Raw genomic sequence first — 20,815 nt, 5'->3', positions numbered from 1 at the left:
TTCAGTATCACTGAGTGAGATTTTGTTTCTTCATGACAGATCCTACCCTAGCTTACAGGAGTCCTCTTACTCTAGGACACAGGAATTTACATACTCTATGACACAGGGAACCTGTTAACTGTGTGACAATTACTGTAACTTTACAATATTTTGTCTAGTTCAGTGAAGTGTGTTGAACACTGAAGGATCATGTTAAGAAGACATTAAGTTTTGTATCTCATGAACTCAGCTGGATGTTTAGCCCAGGCCACTAGTGAACAAAGCCACAAGAATTCTATCTCAGTAAAACAGTGTGTTCTGCCTCTTTCTTGTGTGAATGTCAAAATAAAGTTCTCATCTTATGGTTTATATCCCAAACTGGGCACATTTACAGACAACACCTGTGAGGACAACATTGAAGAAGAAAAAAAATCTGCATGATGACAGCCATATGACAGATGTTTCTCTGCTCAATAGGCTTTATAGTTTCAGATTTTCGTATGCAGAAAGGCTTGGAGTAAAAGTAGACGTTCACTCCTACACTAAGCTTGGCATGTGGGACTGAGCTATTCATGATTTCTGACAGCATTCGAAACATTCATTTTCTGACAGAAATGTCACATATGATAAATATTGTCCAATCAGCCTCACATGTTCTCATTCACCGGCAAATTGCTGTGTACAGTTTGGAATGCCTCCATGATTCTACTTGGCCATTAATTTTTGGTTCATGTGACCACTGGAAAAACGAATGTATAACTTTTTTGCCACATGGCCACACATTACTTAGCGGGTATTCCTAGGTCCTGTCAGGTAATCACTGAGTTGAATTATTCAGTCACACTACATAGGAAATCCTCATAACATAGTAGTCAAGGATATGCACCCACACCAGCTAATCCCAACTGTTCACAATGGAGTTGTGTTGGTCTTTCAGGCCATGTAGGAAGAGAGATATCTTACCCCTTCAGCTCAAGACAGTACACATAGTCATTTCTACATCCAACAACGATGTTTCTCTCATCAGCCACAGGAGAAGAGAAGACTTCCCCAGGGAGAGAATGATCTGCAACTTCCTGACCTGTTCGCAAATCTAGAACATGGACACAACCATCTGTTGCCGTGACAACCACCAGGCAGCGTCTTCCGTGTGTGAGTACGTAAGGTGTTGAATAGACTGGAGATGTGGACACTACCTTCGTCCACTCCGCACAGCCTGTGGATGAGTTGAGGCAGGTCACACGTCCGTCATGAGAACCAAATAGCAGAAGGGAGTGGGGCTGATGATGTGCCGAGTGGGTGGGATGATGCTCTGGGTGGGTGGGATCAAGTTTGGTATCAGCCCTGGTAAGAAATAGGCACAGGGATGAAAAGATGGGGCCACTGGCTCTGTACGTCCAAAGCTGGAGTGGGGAAAAGTGTGATACAAAAAGTGCTCAACTGCATAAAGAGGCACAAAAAGCACAGAAATCATGATAAAAGAAGCCATTTCACGGGTAAATCAACAGCATGCCAAGTACTCTATGCATACTCAAAGATCCAAGGTCTCTCAGGATTGATGAATGCAACCAAGAATGAACAATGACATGTATAACAAGAGACCCGCGGGTCTAGCGCTCACCTGAGTATCGCAAGTTCACCTTTCACGCAGTCACTAATCTTATTCACAGCTCTACCAAAATTTGACCAGGCATTCTCAAGTAGAAGATGAAAATGTACAATAAGGGCCCAATTTTTTTAAGATTCCTTAATTTGGGGGGATTGGGGCCCCCGGGGCCCTCTGGGTGGGGCATGGTGCCCATTTTGATAAATTGAGATCCTGACCCCCTAGGGATGCTACCTGCCAAGTTTGACAAAAATCCATCATGAGGTTTTCAGGAGGAAGATGAAAATGCACAATTCAGGCCCCCATTTGGACCCTTCCAACCACCCCCCCCCCCTACCCAAGAGGGGCACCCCTGGATCTCCTATGAACAAACTTGAAACTACAGTCATTAATGCACTCACTCATAGTATTATCTCAGCTCTATAACTTCTGATTCTAGAGAAGATTTATAAAGATTCCTTCATTTGGGGGGTTTGGGACCCCTGGGGGACCCCTGGGTGGGGCATGGTGCCCATTTTAATAAATTGAGATCCTAACCCCCTAGGGATGCTACCTGCCAAGTTTGGTGAAAATGGGTCATGGGGTTCTCAAGAAGAAGATAAAAATGTACAATTTAGGCCCCATAAGGACCCCTCCTCACCCCCTCCCCTGGGTCCCAAGGGGGGCACCCCTGATTCTGCCATGAACAAACTTGAAACTACAGTCATCAATGTACTAACTCATAGTATTAACTTAGCTCTATCACTTCTGGTTCTAGAGAAGAAGATTTTTGCGGATTCCTTAATTTTGGGGGGTTTGGGCCCCCTGGGGGCCCCCTGGGTGGGGCATGGTGCCCATTTTAATAAATTGAGTTCCTAACCCCCTAGGGATGCTACCTGCCAAGTTTGGTGAAAATGGGTCATGGGGTTCTCAAGAAGAAGATGAAAATGTACAATTTAGGCCCAATTAGAACCCTTCCCCACCCCCCTCCCCTGGGTCCCAAGGGGGGCACCCCTGATTCTGCCATGAACAAACTTGAAACTATAGTCATCAATGTACTAACTCATAGTATTAACTTAGCTCTATCACTTCTGGTTCTAGAGAAGAAGATTTTTACAGATTCCTTAATTTTGGGGGGTTTGGGCCCCCCTGGGGGCCCCCTGGGTGGGGCATGGTGCCCATTTTAACAAATTGAGTTCCTAACCCCCTAGGGATGCTACCTGCTAAGTTTGATGAAAATCGGTCTTGGGGTTTTCAAGAAGAAGATGAAAATGTAAAAAGTTTACGCACGACGCACGACGGACGACGCACGACGGACGACGGACGACGGACGACGGACGACGGACGACGCACGACGCACGACGCACGACGCACGACAGACGCCGGACGAAGGGCGATCGCAATAGCTCACTTGAGCCTTTGGCTCAGGTGAGCTAAAAACCATGCACAGAAGAATGCTTAATGTGTTACCATAATTGTCATGATGGCAAACCTATTCATACCCTCAAACAAACGAATATGAAACATTTCATAAGCACATTCTATTACATGGTAAAGGATAAAAGACATATCATAACAATTTTTCATCTTGTTCACTCGGTACATGAATGTTGCATTTTCTCTCATGGCAGTACAGTAAATTCATCGAGGACGCAAAGAGTATTTTCGAAAATAAAGAATTACATACACACATCCTGATAAACTAAAAATATAGATTGTGGCGATTTTATTCCTATTCATGATCTTTACAAATTACACCTCCATGTAAAGACAAATAACATACATGATTATATATATACAGAAGCACATCACTGTACACTTAGCACATTTCTTTTTTTTTCAGGTTGGGAGCCAGATGGAAAATTCCTGTTCTTGTAAACTCAATTGACTCTGAATACATGCAAATGTGTCTAGTGCCTCTTTGTTGTTTTATATCATGTGCTTTGAAAGCGTGTGTTTCTTTCCAAAACTGCTTGATCAGTAAGAGAAGAATATAGATGCATGAATGAGAACATTGGTATCATGAAATTGTACCTGACGACCAGTGTGAGACACTAGCTGGACGGTACCATCAACAGAACCCACCAGGATTCCTTCACTGGTTCCTGCCGGTGAGGAGAAGATGGGTTTGGTGCAGCGGAACAACCATTTCTTGACCCCAGTCTCCTGGTCAAACAGAAGAGAAGCCCGGTGTAATGTCACACTGGGTAACTTCTTCAGTGACATCATAAAATTATGTACACTTACTTCCAACGTGGTAGTTACTGCTACAAGAATACATCAAGATGATGCCATAAATGCATGGAAGGTACAGATGCTAACATGCTCCTATATCAGAAAACTTCTTTGAAAACAGCTAGTGCAGGTCTTAGTTAGTCTCTAAATTTTACAGTGTAGACTCTCTTGATCCCTCTATGCCTTTACAGGAGAAATCTCATCGCATACACACACTTCTTATGTTCAAAGATTAGATCTTAAACATCTACAATGTATTCAAATACTTCTAGATATCTTCATGTCAGAGACAGATTTGAAGCGTGACTGTAGAAAGGAGCTGGCAATAAAAGCACTGTTGTCAAGAGGTTTGACATTGAGTTTACACAAAGTACTAGTTTAAAAAACAAACAAACAAACCAAAACTATCCCAAGATTGTAAAACATGAAACAGACTTTGACAATCTAAACACCCATAAGCTACAATAAACAGGAAAGAAAGAGAAGACAACAAGAGAGATCAAAGAGTGAAAGTGAGAGAAATAAAAGACAGAGAATGAGAGAGTAAATACAAGATGAAGAGAAAGAGATGTGATGGAAGAGAAGAGAAAAGAAAAAGATAGCAGGGACAACAAACATCACTACCTTGTCTAGCGCCACCACAGCACCTCTCAGTGTAGCTACATACAGAGTCTGGCTTGTGTGGTGGATGCATGGTGACGCCAACACAGAACCCTCTCCACAATCTGTCTTCCATACGCAGCATTTATTCTAGACAAAGCATGTGATGGGAAAGTCTTCTCACTGATTCAGTCTGAATAGATGTTTCTTTTTCTAGGTATGTTTTTCATATTATCCATCTATTCTGCACCAAAGCAAAGATCATCATGTTGAACAAATGGTAGAGTTTTAACACATTCAAATCGTCCAGTATATCATTATTTCTTACCCTTGGGGTTTAGTACAACATGTCTTCTTTTTTTTTTTCAAAATAAAACCCCTTCACAAAGACTTCAGACTGCATTATTCTGAGACTCATTAAAACATACAAATTATTTTGATGACAGCTCTGCAAAATCCCAGTAATAGTATACTGTAAAGCCAAAACTGGGAAGTCAAACAAACCACAAGAGATATGCAGTTGTACTTGATCAAGCTTCACGTACATGTGTCTCCACACACATTCAATGATGTTGCCACAGTTCCATTATTAACAAATGTGCATGCACATAAAAACTCACACACAGGGGGTGCTTTAAAACCATAGCATTGGCCATAGAGACCTTCAGCTGAAATTTGATATCATACTGTTGCAGTCACTGTGAGAGGCAGGCCCTCTGAAGAAGCTACCCCAGTTAGAACCAACACTTGCTGTCGGGCGGGAGCTCAGTGGTCTAGAGGAGATTATGCCTGTCCGGAGATCAGGAGGTCGTAGGTATGAATCCTGCTTTCAGTGCTTATTTACGTCAATGTAGGGCAATTTGTCGATCAGTTGTATAAAAACCTCTCGATGGAAGAATTTCACAAATTTGAAGAAATTAGACTAAAGTCTTGTTATTGCTTATAAACTTTATAAAAATGAATGTACTCACATCAGCATGAAGGGCGGCCACAGATTGGTCATGTGATCCCACATAGACAAAGCCATTTGTTGTGTCACACACAGGGGAACACTTGACAATGTCTAGCATTTTATACTTCCATGCTATGGTGCCAGTCGCAGCCAAAAGGCAGTAGATGTAATGATCATAACAACCTGTGAATACAAACATATCGTATCTACAGTGGTCACATTACAGAATGGAACATAGAACTTCAGTTATTCATGATCCATTCCCATAAAAGCCAAACAATGTCTGCAAACAATGAATATGCTGATTACGTTTTTTCCAAACTTTCCAACACACCATAGTTTGTCCAACTTTACTCCAAAACGAACCACTAAGTGATATAAAAGCCAGGTTTCATATACATTTTTGAGAAAATGGGCATCAAAGTGGGATGCTGTCCAGCTTTCTAGCTATCATGCATTCAAACATAATGAGTCATTCAAAGACACTAGAGCTACATGCTTCACAAGAACGAAATAGTTGTATTTATCAAATCCATCAGACAACTGGGGATGCATTCACCTGGCTGGTCAACCTCAATTTGCTTCTTTAATTCATCTACCATATTTTCATATGAAAGATTTTACTGTTCATTTAACCCTGAAGTTCATGCTGAGAGTGGTTAACATATTAAATTCACAAATATTGAAATTCTATCTTCATTTGTAGTATCGTAAAATACAGAATTTGGAAGTCCAACTGATTGACAAAACAGAGCAACTACCTAACAAATCATAAGAGCAGAATACCACTGTGATGTGTGTGTATGCAATACACAAATAATGTGCTAGCAACAATGTATGTCTACTGATGGAATCTTGACAGCAGATTACTGTGTGTCACGAATGAACTTTAACTTGAACATCAAAGTTCAAATTATTCTTTGTCTCAAGTTCTAACTTACAGTCTTACAACTCGGCACAAGAATTATTCATTTGAATACTAAATGCGCAGTACCTACTGCTAAAAGGGACAAAAACCATTGAAGGCTATCTGGCGGGAGCTAGTCTAGTGGATATGAACCTGCCTCAAAAGTAGGTCATGGGTTCAAATCCCACCCGAGTATGTATGCACATAATTTTTATCATGGCTATTACTCAAACACTGAATAATCCATGTTCATTTTATGTCTATCAAAGGTAATTAATTTGTCAAACAGTTGCAATAAACCTGAAAGCTCTTTAAAAAAAAGAAAAAAAAAAGAAAAAAGAAGAGGAAACAGGTTTAAAAGAAGGAGGGATGGGATTTTAGTCACAAAACGTGAACACTAACCGACAATAACAAACTTCCCACAAGCCGACAGACATGCCGAGGACTCTACCCTGTCAGTCAAGATGGTCTGCCAGAGCACCTCCCCTGTTTCCATGGCAATGGCAAGAAACCTGCCTGAGTGGGATCCAATAAAGACATTTGTTCCTGTGCTGTGAAAGAAGAGAGGAACATTAGAAGTGCTTACCGGAGAAATAACCCTAATTGCTGATTGAAAAAATGTAAATCAGATTTTCTTGATTAACTGAACAATAGCAAAGAATCTTTCATATCACATAAGTGTATTTCAATCTAAGGAACCCTGATGTTGATCAGTGGACCTTTGCAACCAAGATCACAGACATTTGGCCCCAGATATACTTGACAATGGTGGGTGAGAGGCTTATTGGTAAACACCAGATGATTTTTTAAAAGTACATTCACTTGCCTTCAGAAAAAATACAAGCTGGCATAAATCGAAAGGGATACATGGCCTCTTGTATACAATGAGTATACAGAAACCCCGAGTATAATTGTTTCCTCTTTGTTTAATATTATTTCATTAACTCATGTATAGGTACAGTTTCAGCAGAATTTGTGGGCAAGACTGAAATGTGTTTACCTGTTACTAATAACTGATATATGATTTGCAGACGTGAAATTAATCGTATTCAAAGTACACGAGAATGCATTTTCATGTCTCTTGTATTCCCCGTACATAATCTTTACATTGTTTTTATTTATAGATAGAACATACTTGTGGTTGGTCTATCAACTCCAAAGCAAAATGGGGAGTGACTGGTAGTTCACAAACAATCGTTCCAACCAAACTTTGAAATCCAAAACATGAACTAGTCTTTTGGGAAATGATGACTGCATGTTAGTGCTTAGAGGAAATAATCATTAGGTATATTGGTAAATAAATGCTGCTTACAATTACCTGTATACACACAAATTTCTTTAGTGCTAAGCATCATGGACACAACTTTCAAGCCATCAAGTTTGAGATACTTTTGTGGACTAGGAAGAAAAGGTGATAAGTTTGTCCCTTTTACCTTGTTTTCACAATGAGGGGAGAAGCATCCACACATTTGCCTGTGTCCACTCTCCACTTTTCTGCAATGTAGAGCTCACAGTGCTGATGCTCCGTATCCAAGTCATAGAGAGGCCGACCCTTGGGCAAGGTACTGGTACATTGTGAATGCTTATCCTGGGCAGGGCATTGGTGGCAGAGTACATTTGAGCCCCGCTGAAAGGATAAAAGGCAGCCTCCATCTGGAGGTGCTGCTGCTCCTTGAGGGACAGTATTGCTATGAGGAGATGTGTATGTAGTCAAGTATGACACTTTGTTATCCACGCGAGTCCGTTTGGCTGAGGAAGCAACGACACCGTCCACTTCAGATGATCTCTTCACTGTAAGAGGACCAGCCTCTCTGTTCCTAAGGACTTGTTCTTTTGTTCCAACATGGGTCGAATCATACCCCAGCACAGCACTTTCCTCCTGCCACTGTGATACACTCGGTGCTCTTCCGGAAGGTTGGTGGGATTGCCTGCCATTGCCGACCCAACTCAGGATTCCAGGTCCCTCTTCTTGGACGATCACAGTGCCATTATCCCCTTGAGGTGCCTGTGAGGAGCCCTCGCTTGTCCAAGTGTCCTCCAGACACTGCTGGAGACAGGCACAGACTCTTTGGAAGGTGTGGTGTAGGATAGCATCCAGAAGGTCAGGAAGGGTAACCTGGTAGGCCAGCTCCAGACACTGGACTAGTCGGAGGGCGAGGAAGGAGTCCCCTCCTTGAGCTGTGAAAGAATCCCCGTCGTAAACTGGACTCGACGGGTCTCTGCCTAGACAAGTCTGTCAAGGAAATGTTTCAAAATGATAATTGTGACAAATCTTGAGCTTGTTGGAAATCATCTAATCATATTTCTCCTAGAAGTCATGAGGTACAAATTAACCCTAACTAGGCCGGGCTATTTAGGTACATTTTGTAGACGATAGAGGCGGGGGGGCCTCCCAGGCCCCCCCTCCAGATCTCGGCCGTCAACTGTGCAATCGCGACGAAAATTGGCACATACATTGGCTACGACGTAATCTAAAGTACCATGAAATTAATTTTTCAAAAAAAAGTATCATTTATGCTAAATTATGCTAATTTATGCATAATGATGCATGAAATCAGACAATTTGGTATAAATCACTAAATAAAGCTCAAAACAGGCACATTTTTTGAGTAAATATTCTTTTTAGTGTCCTTAGCAAATGTAAAAGAAAAAAATTGTGCCATCAGAAAAATTTCTTAAGTATTTTGTTGTTTTTTATATTTCTTATGTATTTCTTTGTTTTTTCGACTTTAAGTTTTTCATTGTTTTTTCGATGAAATTTGTCCGCTACATTGTTCGGAACACAAAAATATGATATTGACTGATTTTGATCGATAAAACCCAAAAATAATCATGCTTTTATGAAATTTGTCTGTAAGCACAGTTTGCATTGAAATTGTACACGATTTCACGTTTTTGAGCAATTTTTGGTCTGACATGCACGTACATATTTATGCGCAACTTCGGCACCACGTGCCCGGGCATCGCAAATTTGGTGTCAAAAGATGCGGGAGACTCTAAAGAAAAAAGTCATGAAACGTCGCGGCAATAGCTATACATCGCGTAACGTCGAGGGGGGGGGGGGGGATTCACCAGCCTATACTTTTTTTTATAACAAGCTTCTCCTCAGGGTATCAACTTAATTTCAAGAAAGATACAGAGCACTCTGGCTTTCACCCATAAATGAAACTACCTTAGTTGTCTTGCCCTGTAAGACACTTACCATCCACTCCTTCACCAGGACAGCCTGCCAGGTCTCCCAAGATTGCTTCCTCTTACCCCTCTGCCTGGTTGATGCTGCTTCCTCCTCCTCCAATCTCCTAGCTGCCTCCTGGAGTGCAGCCGTATCCACCTTACCATGCCTGGTGATTGGCATCTCCCTCAGCGGTATCAACCTGTCTGGAATGGCATGGCCTGGTAATATGTCTCTCAGGTGACTCAGGAATCTCGCATTGCTCCAGGAATCTAAACTTAGTGTGGTCACGGCTGTGGATCCCAGCGGATCCGAACTGGGTGTGGTCAAGGCTGTTGATCCCAGCGGATCCGAACTGGGTGTGGTCACAGCTGTTGCTCCTGGCAATGGATCTCTGTCCTTCAAATCGGATACTGGCATCTCGGATGATGCCTTGGTCCTGGAATTATTTTCATCCTCTGGGTTACTGTCAGATTCATGTGGTGAGGTAGAGTTTTGAATTGATGTTGGCGAGTGCATGGTTGCCGATGGGAGTACAGCTTTGAGATCTTGTGATGTTATCGGAGCAGACAAATCTTTGGCACCAGAATGTTTTGCATCATACACTATGGATGTTTCTTGAGTTACTTGTGGGGCACTTACAGCATTCCTGTCTGCCAACTTTGCATCTACAATGCTTGGATGGGATATATGTGCCATCTTTGCATCCAAACATCCTAAGTCGGAGGGAAGCATGGACAATGACAAAGTTGGACTTGAGGAGGTATCTTTTGTCAATGTGTCTCTATCTTTGGGTGTTACAATTTCAGAATCAGTTTCGCTATTGCACTCTTGGAAGTTGGAAGCCATCCCTTCACTGGATGAACACACAACATGGCTGCCATGCTTTGGAAACATTTTTGCATGCGAACCCTTCCCCGAGTCTGCCGCTGGTTGGCTTGAAGGTAATCTTATACTGGTATAGCAAGCTATCAACTTTCCATTCATGAGAAAGACGGCACAGGACTTCACATCTGCACAAGTTTCAATGGCCTGCGAAAAGGTGAGCAAACAATAGAGTCACACTTACGATCACATAGAATGGATCAGATAAAAAAAAAAGGGATATAGAAAATAATAGAAAATAACTACTCTATTTCTATGACTTTTGAAAGTAGACTGATGCTTGCAAATTTCACAACTGATGAAAATGATTCCTATATACCCTAGGGCCCATAAACACTATGTGTGTATGGGGGTATAATAATGCCTACCCTCATAGAAATGCAGTGTATATTGTCTCAAAGGTGGGAATTGTCTCAAAGGTGGGAAATTACTTCCACTTCTCCTGACTACTGTTGTATGCACAATAGTTATTTCTTGTTCTGTAGCTATATATGAAGAGAATATCAACAGCCAGAAAAGCTGTCATATAAGTCACAATTTGCAAAATAGTGTGCTCATGAAATAAGTGGTTATGTAGTAAACTGGAGTTATCTACAAAACAGATCACTTCTAAGTCCTTCTCATGAAAGCACATTTGTTCATTGTAATAATGGAAACAAGGAAAAGTAGAAATTACGCGGTGCATAATATATGTCCCCGCCGGAAGTAGCATTTTGTAGCAAAATGTACAATACAGGTCAAAAATCAAGGTCAAAGGTCAAAGAAGTCAAAGGTCAAAATTCTGTGTAGAAGTTTTGAAGCCCTCACCTAGTGCCATCACATATAAAAGCAAACGGAATCGAAATCGGGTTAGAAATGGCGAAGGAGTAGCATTTTGTAGCCATTGTATAATATAGGTCAAAAATCAAGGTCAAAGGTCAAAGGGGTCAAAGGTCAAAATTCTGTGTAGAAGTTTTGAAGCCCTCACCTAGTGCCATCACATAAAGCAAACAGAATCGAAATCGGGTTAGAAATGGCGAAGGAGTAGCATTTTGTAGCAAAATGTACAATACAGGTCAAAAATCAAGGTCAAAGGTCAAAATTCTGTGTAGAAGTTTTGAAGCCCTCACCTAGTGCCATCACATAAAGCGAACGGAATCAAAATCGGGTTAGAAATGGCGAAGGAGTAGCATTTTGTAGCCAATGTAAAATATAGGTCAAAAATCAAGGTCAAAGGTCAAAGAAGTCAAAGGTCAAAATTCTGTGTAGAAGTTTTGAAGCCCTCACTTAGTGCCATCACATAAAGCAAACGGAATCGAAATCGGGTGAGAAATGGCGAAGGAGTAGCATTTTGAAGCAAAATGTACAATATAGGTCAAAGGTCAAGGTCAAAGGTCACAACTGAAATTCTGTATAGAAGTTTCAAAGCTCCCATGTAGTGCTATCATATAAAGCAAACAGAATCAAAATTGGCTCATAAATGACAGAGAAGTAGCAAATTGAAGATTTTGATCACACACGGACGCACACAAGGACACAGGGACACACGGACAGACGGACACACACACGTACGGAGCCCGTTTCATAGTCCCCTGCTCGAACTCGGAAATGGAAACAATGAATGAAGAAAGAAGAGGAGATTATAAAAAGGAGTCTGAATTCACATCATGACAATCACCAACTGTTATCGGGAATACACACAGTGCAGAGGTGAAAAAAATGTTAACGCCTCAATCACAATCATAACCTGACTCAATGTTGAGCATTTCCCACCAAGCACTATGTAAAGAAAAAGATGCAAAGAGCTGATGTGAAGTTGCAGATTCTAAAGTGCTGCTCTTAACTAGCAACTGAGCAAGTAGCAAGGAGGCACTTATAATATGAAAAGAGACATAGAACGATTGATGGTTTTTACCTGCTTAATGCCCGACAATGATATTCTCTTTCCATGCCTCTTGGTCTGGTCATCAAGACGTCCCACATACACAAGCCTTTCGTCCTTGAATTCCACAATGTCCCCTGAAGGTCTCATCACAGAACCAGCAATGTCACTTTCCTTGTCATCGTCAAGGTAACAGACCCGCTCAGTTCCACCTGATAATGGCAGTCAAATAAATCATAAATGAAAGGGAAAACAAGCTTGTAGAACATGTTAGTTTTGTTTGTTTTTTTTTCTTTGGAGTGTTAAACTGGGCAATATACTAGGCATAGTGATGCAAATTAAATTTGAACTCGGTTCATTATGATAAAACCACCGACTCATGCATGCACTCACACGACTATAATGCAAACATTGAATGGGCATTATGAGCCTAATAAAGTACATCAAATATTATTAGGTTGCATCATCTTTGGCAATTACAGTAACAAATTTGTTTGTCTATCTTGGCACTTTCCCATACATGCATGCTGTTGTCCCAGTCACTAGAATCTTGCCTGCATCATTAGCAAACTCACTCCATTCCCATTCTTATGTACTACATTATGATTTGCTAAATCAAAGAATGGCAACATTTGATCGCGTACCCATTTATATGCACAGGAAAAGGACAGGCATGATAAAAAGTGTCTCACAAAGTGTCTCACTCAAGAACATTTAAGCATCTTGCTGATTACCAATGTAAAGCTGCCCTTGGCCTGAAGTGACCTCCTGACCTCGTTCGTTCCTGACAGTCAAAATGGTTCCTTTGAGGGGATCTCCTAGTGGTATGCTGTATAAACATGACCATTGTAGATCTTTTATGCACAATGATTCACACATGTATGGGAAATCAAATCTAGGGGTGGGGGAACTAAATAAACTGGTCTTATTGTACCACCTTAAAATAACATTTTTACTTGACTGTCCATTGCACGCTACACTTGCAAACACAAGCACTTAGTAGCTCTGACATAAAGCGGTCAAGTCTTGTTCTAAGTTCACTTTTTTCTGGCCCTTGCAGTTAAAGGTAGTTGCATGTTTCTTTGTTATATATTTACACTTTGGGTTCTTGCAAACAAATAAATAACCCAAAGTAATAGTCATGAGCACTGTCCTGTAAAGAAAAGGAAATACAATAACCTCAAAGTGAACTAGTTATGATCACACCTTGCACATAGCCAATTACATCACAGAAGTAGTTTCGCCACATCCTGTACACTTTCTCTACGTATATATACCAAAACTAGAATTTTATAAGCACCCTATTCAGTGTCAAGAGAAAGATGAAGGGTCTTGCACATGCTAACCATCCCAGTTTAGTCTTCAAGGAGAAACTGTCATTACGACTACAACAGCTTCTCTAACTTCACTTCATTTGCTTTTAGCTTGCATTACAGAAGTACAGTAAAACCCGTCTTAGCGACCGTCTGTCTATAGTGGCCACCTGCCATATACGACTGCTGAAAACCATTCCCTCTGAGAGAAAAAGCATGTTACAGAACCTGTCTACAGTGGCCACTTGTCTATAATGGCAACCTTTTTGTCTTCCTTGGGTGGCCGCTATAGACAGGTTTGACTGTAGCTTCACAACAAATTGCACTACAGCATTACTTGTGTCATTCCTGTAATTCATACAGGTTCTATTTCTTCCTACATTGTGATAAAAATTTAGTGGAGAGTATACTTGCACACTAACCTCTTGTCACTGTATTCTTCCAGCCACATACGAGGAATTTTAAAGCAGGAAGCCCAGCTGGAGACCTCAGTGATCCCGTAGAGATTGTGAAACTCTGTCTGGTTCCCACTTCCCCTCCAGCTGGCCAGAGTAGGTGGAGGGGGACAAGCTTCGCCCCCAAACGCCAGGAGCCGAAGGGCGGAGTCCGCACTGAGCAGGTCCTCTCGCAGCACTGACAGTGGAAAGCGCCCAACCAGAGATGGGGTAGCCTTAGAAATGGGAAAACAGCTGGTTATTTTGATAATCATAAAAAATTGTACTCAAAACAAAACAAAACAAAAACTTTTTTCTGTTTTGTCAGTTTGTTTTTTCCCCCAATGAATGTACATGAAATCTCATTACCCTTCTATCATGAGAAATAAAATTCATTTGTCATGTAACTCTTTGTTACAGAAATTAACATACTGTCAATATCAACTCATGTGTAATGCTGTGAATTTGGCAGTGTCTCAGCTACTTTGAGGGAATATTGCCCTTCCAGTATTCATTCTGCACACACCTTGATTTTTTTCTTTTTTTTTTCTTTTTTTTTTCTTTTTTTTGTGTGCAAAAGTGAATCCAGTATAATAATACTTATACCATAATTGTCATCAACTTTTGCCCAGGCCAATAAAAAAGTATTTGTAAACACCCAATTTCTGACTGCCCACCTGTAAGATGCTGACATGATGCTTAATGAGGACCTCAGCCAGAGAACGGGGAGCCATCTTGACCTGTGCAGGCACCATCACAAGGGTCGCTCCTCGACTCCACGTCATGAACATCTCTACCATGCAGGGGTCAAAGGTCAAAGGTGATGCCATGAAGACCACATCATCTTCAGTGATGGAGAATGTGTTTCTACAGTCATTCAGACGAGTGAAAAAAAAACAAGTAAAACAGTTGATGGCCGACATTTCTCCAAAGCTTTACATCTAAGACCGCAGCTTAAAACAAGGTTTCTTTACAATATAGCATATTCACTCACCATATTGTTCACTTTCTGCATCTTGTGACTGGCCTCTGACATTTAGAAATGTGGGAGTTTATTGGCTGCTGCTAAGGTAGTCGCAAGTGCAATAAATTGCTATGAGAGTAGATGTTTCATGCAAAAGCGCCTTGGCTTGTGTTAACTTTAATACCAATTGGTATGTGGAATGTCCATTCCAATGCATCTGCATATCGTTTTCACAAAATGGTACACATGCTGAGTTCTAATGGACAAGTTTACTAAATGTATACTTAATGGACATTTTTCCCCGTGAAGACCGAGTAAAAAGCCATTCTATGCACCTGTACAAAGGAATACATGAATTTAAAACAATACAGGTGTAGCGTGTTGAAATAAATGTAGTGTATAAAATGATCAAAAGATGTCGCTCGATCACACCTGAATAGAGAAAGAATGAAGGTGACAAAACTGGAGAAGAGGAAAGGTATCAGAAGTGCTGATCATGGGGGTGACAACTGAATATCATTAACTTAACTGAATTAATGTCAGACTACACAGCAGTGCTGAAAAGCAAACTAAAGCAAATTAATACAAGGTCTGCAAATTTGCATATCTACCTACAATAGCACATTGGCCAAATTTCAAGCCAAATGCTCAAAGACTGAGGGAGATGACTGAATCCACAGTACAAATTGTATGATTTTCATTCAGAATTTATGCTGTTAACATGGCAACCCATTGTTCAACGATGAAGAAAGATTACGTTTGCACATCTATGTGCCGTAGCTGTCACATGTGCCAAATTTCAAACCAAATGCTCAAAGACTGAGGGAGATAGCTGAATCCACAATATTTTTGTATTCTTTTTAGTGAAAAAATGTTACCATGACAATGCATTGTTCAACATCAACAGAAGATGTGTTCTGCACATCTACATACTGTAGTGGTCACATAAGCCAAAATGTAAAATACTCAAAAACTCAGGGAGTTAGGTCATTCCACATATTTTTCTATGATTGGCATAATAGACTGCTGTTGCCATGGCAACAGATTTATTCACATACAAAAAAAAGTGTCCTGCACAACTACACATCACATTGATCATATATCCCAAATTTCAACTGAATTGCTATCAAACTGAGAGAGAATTCTATCCACAACATTTTATAAGATTTTTCAAAAATGTGTCATTGCCATGGCAACACATTATGCAATACTAACTAAAAAGGTGTCTTGCACATCTGAGTTTTTTTGCTTGTCTAACATACAAATACTGTGAATAATCATTATCATAATGTCAACCTTGCCAACCTTTTTCATGGTTCAATATGGTTTTATTTCAACAATATTCATATCACTTCAACAATATTCATATTATTTCTGTCAAAACTTGGCTCGAGTCAATGCACTGCAGATGCCATGCCTCACTGTCTCTTTACCTGAGGTGTTGGATGTTGGGCACAATGCATCGATGCGGAACCCTCACAACCTTTGGTTTGCCTGTGGTACCAGATGTGTGCAGAGCATAGGCAAGGGCGGTGCTGCAAGGTGGCTGAGTACCGGTGGAAGGTCCCTGCTGGTGCTTGATTGACAGCAGTCTGATTTGGATAACTCCTGACTGGGTTGTCACTGGTTGCTGCCTACATTCCTGACAGGGAGCCCAGTCAAAGCTTTGTCCTAAACTGTTAATGAAATGCTGAAAAAATGTTGAGAGATAAAACCAAAGGAAAAAGACAAATTGTAAACTGGATTCTGTGCAGCTGGGGTCCTGTTTCAAAGACAGCTCAGCTAGAACTCAGAATGTGACTTATGAATTAATCCCATTTTTTCAATATACCCAATGGACTAAACAAGTAGAAATACAGCTGTAGGCATACCAGAGTACCCTGCATACATGCATCAGTCTTTTTCATGCATGAAATTTTTGCGAATTGCCACTGGCATTCCATGCATAATGGGACAAGACCTTGGTGTGCATTTTGATTATGCAAATCTTGGCTACTTGCGATATTTGCGATATTTCTGGTTTTACAGTAATCTATGGACAAGATCTAAACTACCTTTGTGACTTCCAGCCCTTCAGCCCTGTTTGGCCAAGGCAGACATGTATCAGACATCGATCTGCAAGCAACTTTTAATCACTTTCTTCACACTCGTTCCTTGCAAATTGACACCCCTGCATGTATCCCCCAAAAAGTTAACCCTAATCCTATACCTTAGGACTAAGCACTTCTTTTAGGATAAATTCCTTTCAGTGGGGGTACATAAAAACTCTTTATATACAAAATGAAGACAAGGGATTCAAGACATTTTTTCCCCGGCCAAACTTGGACATGATTGGTATAACACTGTAATTAATTTCAACTCTCACATTGCCATGGGCAAGTTATGTCTACATACATACCACAGTAAATGGCATTGTTGACACATTTGTGGCAAGAGGGTTGAGCCTTAGAGAAGGAATTGGGCAATGCAAATCCATACTTTTTTAAACAAACAAACAAATGAACAAACAAACTTTGGTACTCACTTCTAGGTATTCAACCTGCACGCAAAGTATAGAAATGTTCAGCTTCCTGATGAAGTACTCATTCATAGCCATAGGAGCACGAGGGTCAATTGGTGCAAAGGCAGCTGGCAATTGTAATACCCTGTTCAGTGAATAGCCAGATGAGAAACACATGCAAAAAGAAGAAAAAGAAGAAAAAATACACTAAGAATTACTAAGACACAAATTATATTGTCAACAGACATGTCATATTCTGGGTAATTTGGTCATTTTCACAAGCAAGGGTGGATGCTCCGTGCATGGCTTTGGTTATAGTGCAATAAATGAGTGATAACATATGACATACATATTTACATTCTTAAAAAATTCACACTTGTGCATACAGTTTTTCTTTCAAGAGTTTGGAAAATTGGAACTCCAGTGTAAGTTTGTGATGAGTTCTCACAAACTTCATTCATAAACGACTGAAAGCAATAAAAAAGCTGATATTGAGGACAATTCTGCCCTGGTGAAATGTCAAATATTAACCAGAAAGAGATAGCAACTTCAGTATTTGATTACACCTTGCAATTTCACCTACATCGCATCTAAAGCCCCAGTCACATATTTAAACAGGGATCCTCAAGGATCTACACAATGATCCAGGGAGTTCTGGGATAGTTTTGCCCTTGATGAGCGTCAATGAGCGTTGATGACTGTACACATGGCATCAACACAGCAGCTACACGGATACGGCCGGAACAGCACAGCATCTACATGGCATCTACACGGCCACACGGACCATCCCAGATTGCTCTGCCAACACAGCAGTCCCCGGACGACGCCGGATGTTTTTGACCTCCGAAAGTTGCCATGTTGGCCTCCTGGAAGTCCAAGGATGCCCAAGGCATTAACATAGATCTCTCCCCGGATCACCCCGGATCACCCCGGATCAGATCTGGGGTGATCCAGCATGTCTATGTGACTGGGGCTTTATGCAATACTTGAATTCACATGATATATTCAAATCTCTTGTAAAATCTACAAGAGTTCAAGCAACATGCAAGCAACATATAAGCAACATAAGTTTAAGCTAGGATTCAAGACATAGGATGGCCTGTAATTTTATATTCTTTGCTAGCCTTTGCATTCACAATCGACTTATTGATAAAAGACAAAAAAAAAAAAAAGAAACCAACCTGACTCTTTACATTTGGGACATATGTACGTACCCAAGGATCCATGATGGTAGCTGTACAGCAGGTTCCACATACAGTCCTATGATGCCAACATTGCTTGGACCGAGGCAGAGCCGAAGGCTTGCTGTGACCTCATTGGCTGCTTCCTGCACATTCCTGTAGGTAGTCACCTCCGTACCATGGACACCATCATCATAGATGGCTGCCGTGTGATGAGGGAAAACCCGGCAGGCTTGGATGAGCATACCGTGCAGTGTAGAGTCATCACAAGTCTCCATGCCACAGGGGTTCATTGTCCTCATCAAAGTGGTCCCCCAAAGCTGGGGGCCCAAAAAGGAGACAGCAGCATCCTGAGGGACAGTAGAAAACATATTAAAGGACAAGTTCACCCTCATAGACATGTGGATTGAGTGAATGCAGCAATATTTGTAGAACACATTAGTGAGAGTTTGAGCAAAATCGGACAATCCGTTAAAAAGTTATGAATTTTTGAAGTTTCTGCTCAGTCACGGCTGGATGAAAAGACTACTATAGCTTGTGATGTCACATGAGTACAACAATATAAAGAAAGAGTAAGGGAAATTCGACATATTTCCATTTTTCTCGCATAATAAAAGAACACTCGACTTCTCTCTTTCAGAAGGCAGGGGGAGTAATATTACCCTTAACATACGTCAGTAGCAAGTCGAAGAAATGTGCACTTTATTCAAAGAGTAAAATTTTGTGAAATTCTCTTTTTACTTTCCTTATATAGTTGTACGCATGTGACATCATACACTGTAGTAGTCTTCTCTTCCAGCAGTGACTGCGCAGATACTTAAAATATTCATAACTCTTGAACGGATTGTCCAATTTTTCTCAAACTTTCACTGATGTGTCCCACTAGTATTGCTGCATTCTCTCAGTCCTTATGTATATGAAGGTGGACTTTTCCTTTAAATGTACATTGTAAGGATCAGCAGATAGGGTTTATTTACACTGATGAAGACCAGCACAGCACAAACTCGTGCTCATTGAGTGATGATTACACTTTGCATCCTAAGGATAAATCTGACCATTATTTTGAGAATAAGTTTTGATTTCAAGTGAAATTTCACTCCATGGACTCAATAAAGGGAAGTCATTTGATAAACAAGCAAATCTTAGACAGGTCTGCCAACATTCCCACACTCAAATCAGGGAGATTCCACACAGCAATCAGGGAGATATCTCTGTGTTACATGCATTTCAATGGGCAAAAATAATTCCCAAATCAGTGAGATTTCAGTATTCTCTTGTTCAGACGTGAACGGATTTTGACATTTTTAGGGAGAAACCTGCAGAATCAGGGAGACTTGGCAGCTCTGCAAAGATAATTACGGGAATATTATGGAGCCCTTAGACTATCTGTTGCAACCAAATGCATGTATTCAAATTAATATCGTAAGGCGATGTTACCCGACAACTCTCCCTTTGGCAATCCAGGGGTTTAGGGGCCATGCATTCTTTTGACCCGACAAAAACACTTATTGATATTTTAGGTTACAGAAGTGGATTCTGACATGTTCCAGCTTCTCAACAATGCCAGCTGCAAACCAAATTCGAAAATCAATAAAGAAATCACTGCCATAAATTTGTCAGATGCCCACAAGAAATCATAGTTACCGATTCGCTACTCATCCGCTACCCCCCAATACAAATGCAAGTACGCACATCATCTGCTGGAATTGGCCAACCATTCTGATAGAAGGCATCCAACGCTCCAATGGGCCCAGTTGAGAAACTGAAAAAAATCAAACGCAAGTTCTCCAACTTTGCATTTAAACGCAAGTCCGTTACTGAAAGGATTTTTGATTTTATATGCAAATATCTGATCATGCAACTTTGCATTTGATTCTGATCAAACGTAAAGTTTCGGCCGATACATGTATTTGATGTGAATTTGTGTTTAATAGCAAGTCAAGTTTTAGCAACAGGGCGAAATCAGTATTGGTTGGCAGCAAGCATTACAGAAACCAGTATACCCCGACGGTGACAATTCATCTTATTTGCTGGCTAATTTCAGCAGAACGTGCACCTCCCCCAAGCATACATGTGTACACTTACAAGTAACGAGCGATCACATATCTCGAACTTTGGGTGGTATAAGGCTTAACGGTACACCACATATTCTTTCTAGGGTATTATAGGGAAAGAATATGTGGTGCACTGTTAAATACCACCCAACGTTTTACTGCCACAGAAGCCTTCAAACGAACCTCGAATTGG

General features: G+C 40.8%; 1 protein-coding gene across 1 annotated transcript; it reads right to left on the bottom strand.

The window, feature by feature from the left end:
- Positions 1-938: 938 nt before the first annotated feature.
- Positions 939-18,861, bottom strand: LOC139711526 (beta-alanine-activating enzyme-like). Its single transcript, XM_071623403.1, has 14 exons — positions 18,602-18,861; positions 17,412-17,532; positions 16,321-16,577; positions 14,601-14,790; positions 13,912-14,159; positions 12,911-13,005; positions 12,210-12,388; positions 9,461-10,462; positions 7,692-8,491; positions 6,661-6,809; positions 5,371-5,534; positions 4,424-4,549; positions 3,599-3,730; positions 939-1,382 (listed from the first exon to the last, which is right to left on the bottom strand). The coding sequence occupies exons 1-14, from the start codon at positions 18,859-18,861 to the stop codon at positions 939-941; spliced, it is 4,167 nt and encodes a 1,388-aa protein (XP_071479504.1).
- Positions 18,862-20,815: the final 1,954 nt, after the last annotated feature.

This window comes from Diadema antillarum, unplaced genomic scaffold (assembly GCF_040938485.1).
Source record: "Diadema antillarum isolate AM-2024a unplaced genomic scaffold, OU_Dant_1.0 seq00001666_RagTag, whole genome shotgun sequence".
NCBI lineage: Eukaryota > Metazoa > Echinodermata > Echinoidea > Diadematoida > Diadematidae > Diadema > Diadema antillarum.
Note: the sequence above shows the minus strand (reverse complement) of the source record. Positions and strands in the feature narration are given on the sequence as shown.

Bases quoted from the DNA above. Each gene is read 5' to 3' on its own strand.
- LOC139711526 (XM_071623403.1), bottom strand. From the start codon at position 18,861: ATGAACCCCTGTGGCATGGAGACTTGTGATGACTCTACACTGCACGGT. The intron at 16,578-17,411 runs GTGAGTACCAAA...ACATTTTTTCAG, and splicing joins TGCAGGTTGAATACCTAGAA to CATTTCATTAACAGTTTAGG. The intron at 14,160-14,600 runs GTGGGCAGTCAG...CCCATTTCTAAG, and splicing joins ATCATGTCAGCATCTTACAG to GCTACCCCATCTCTGGTTGG.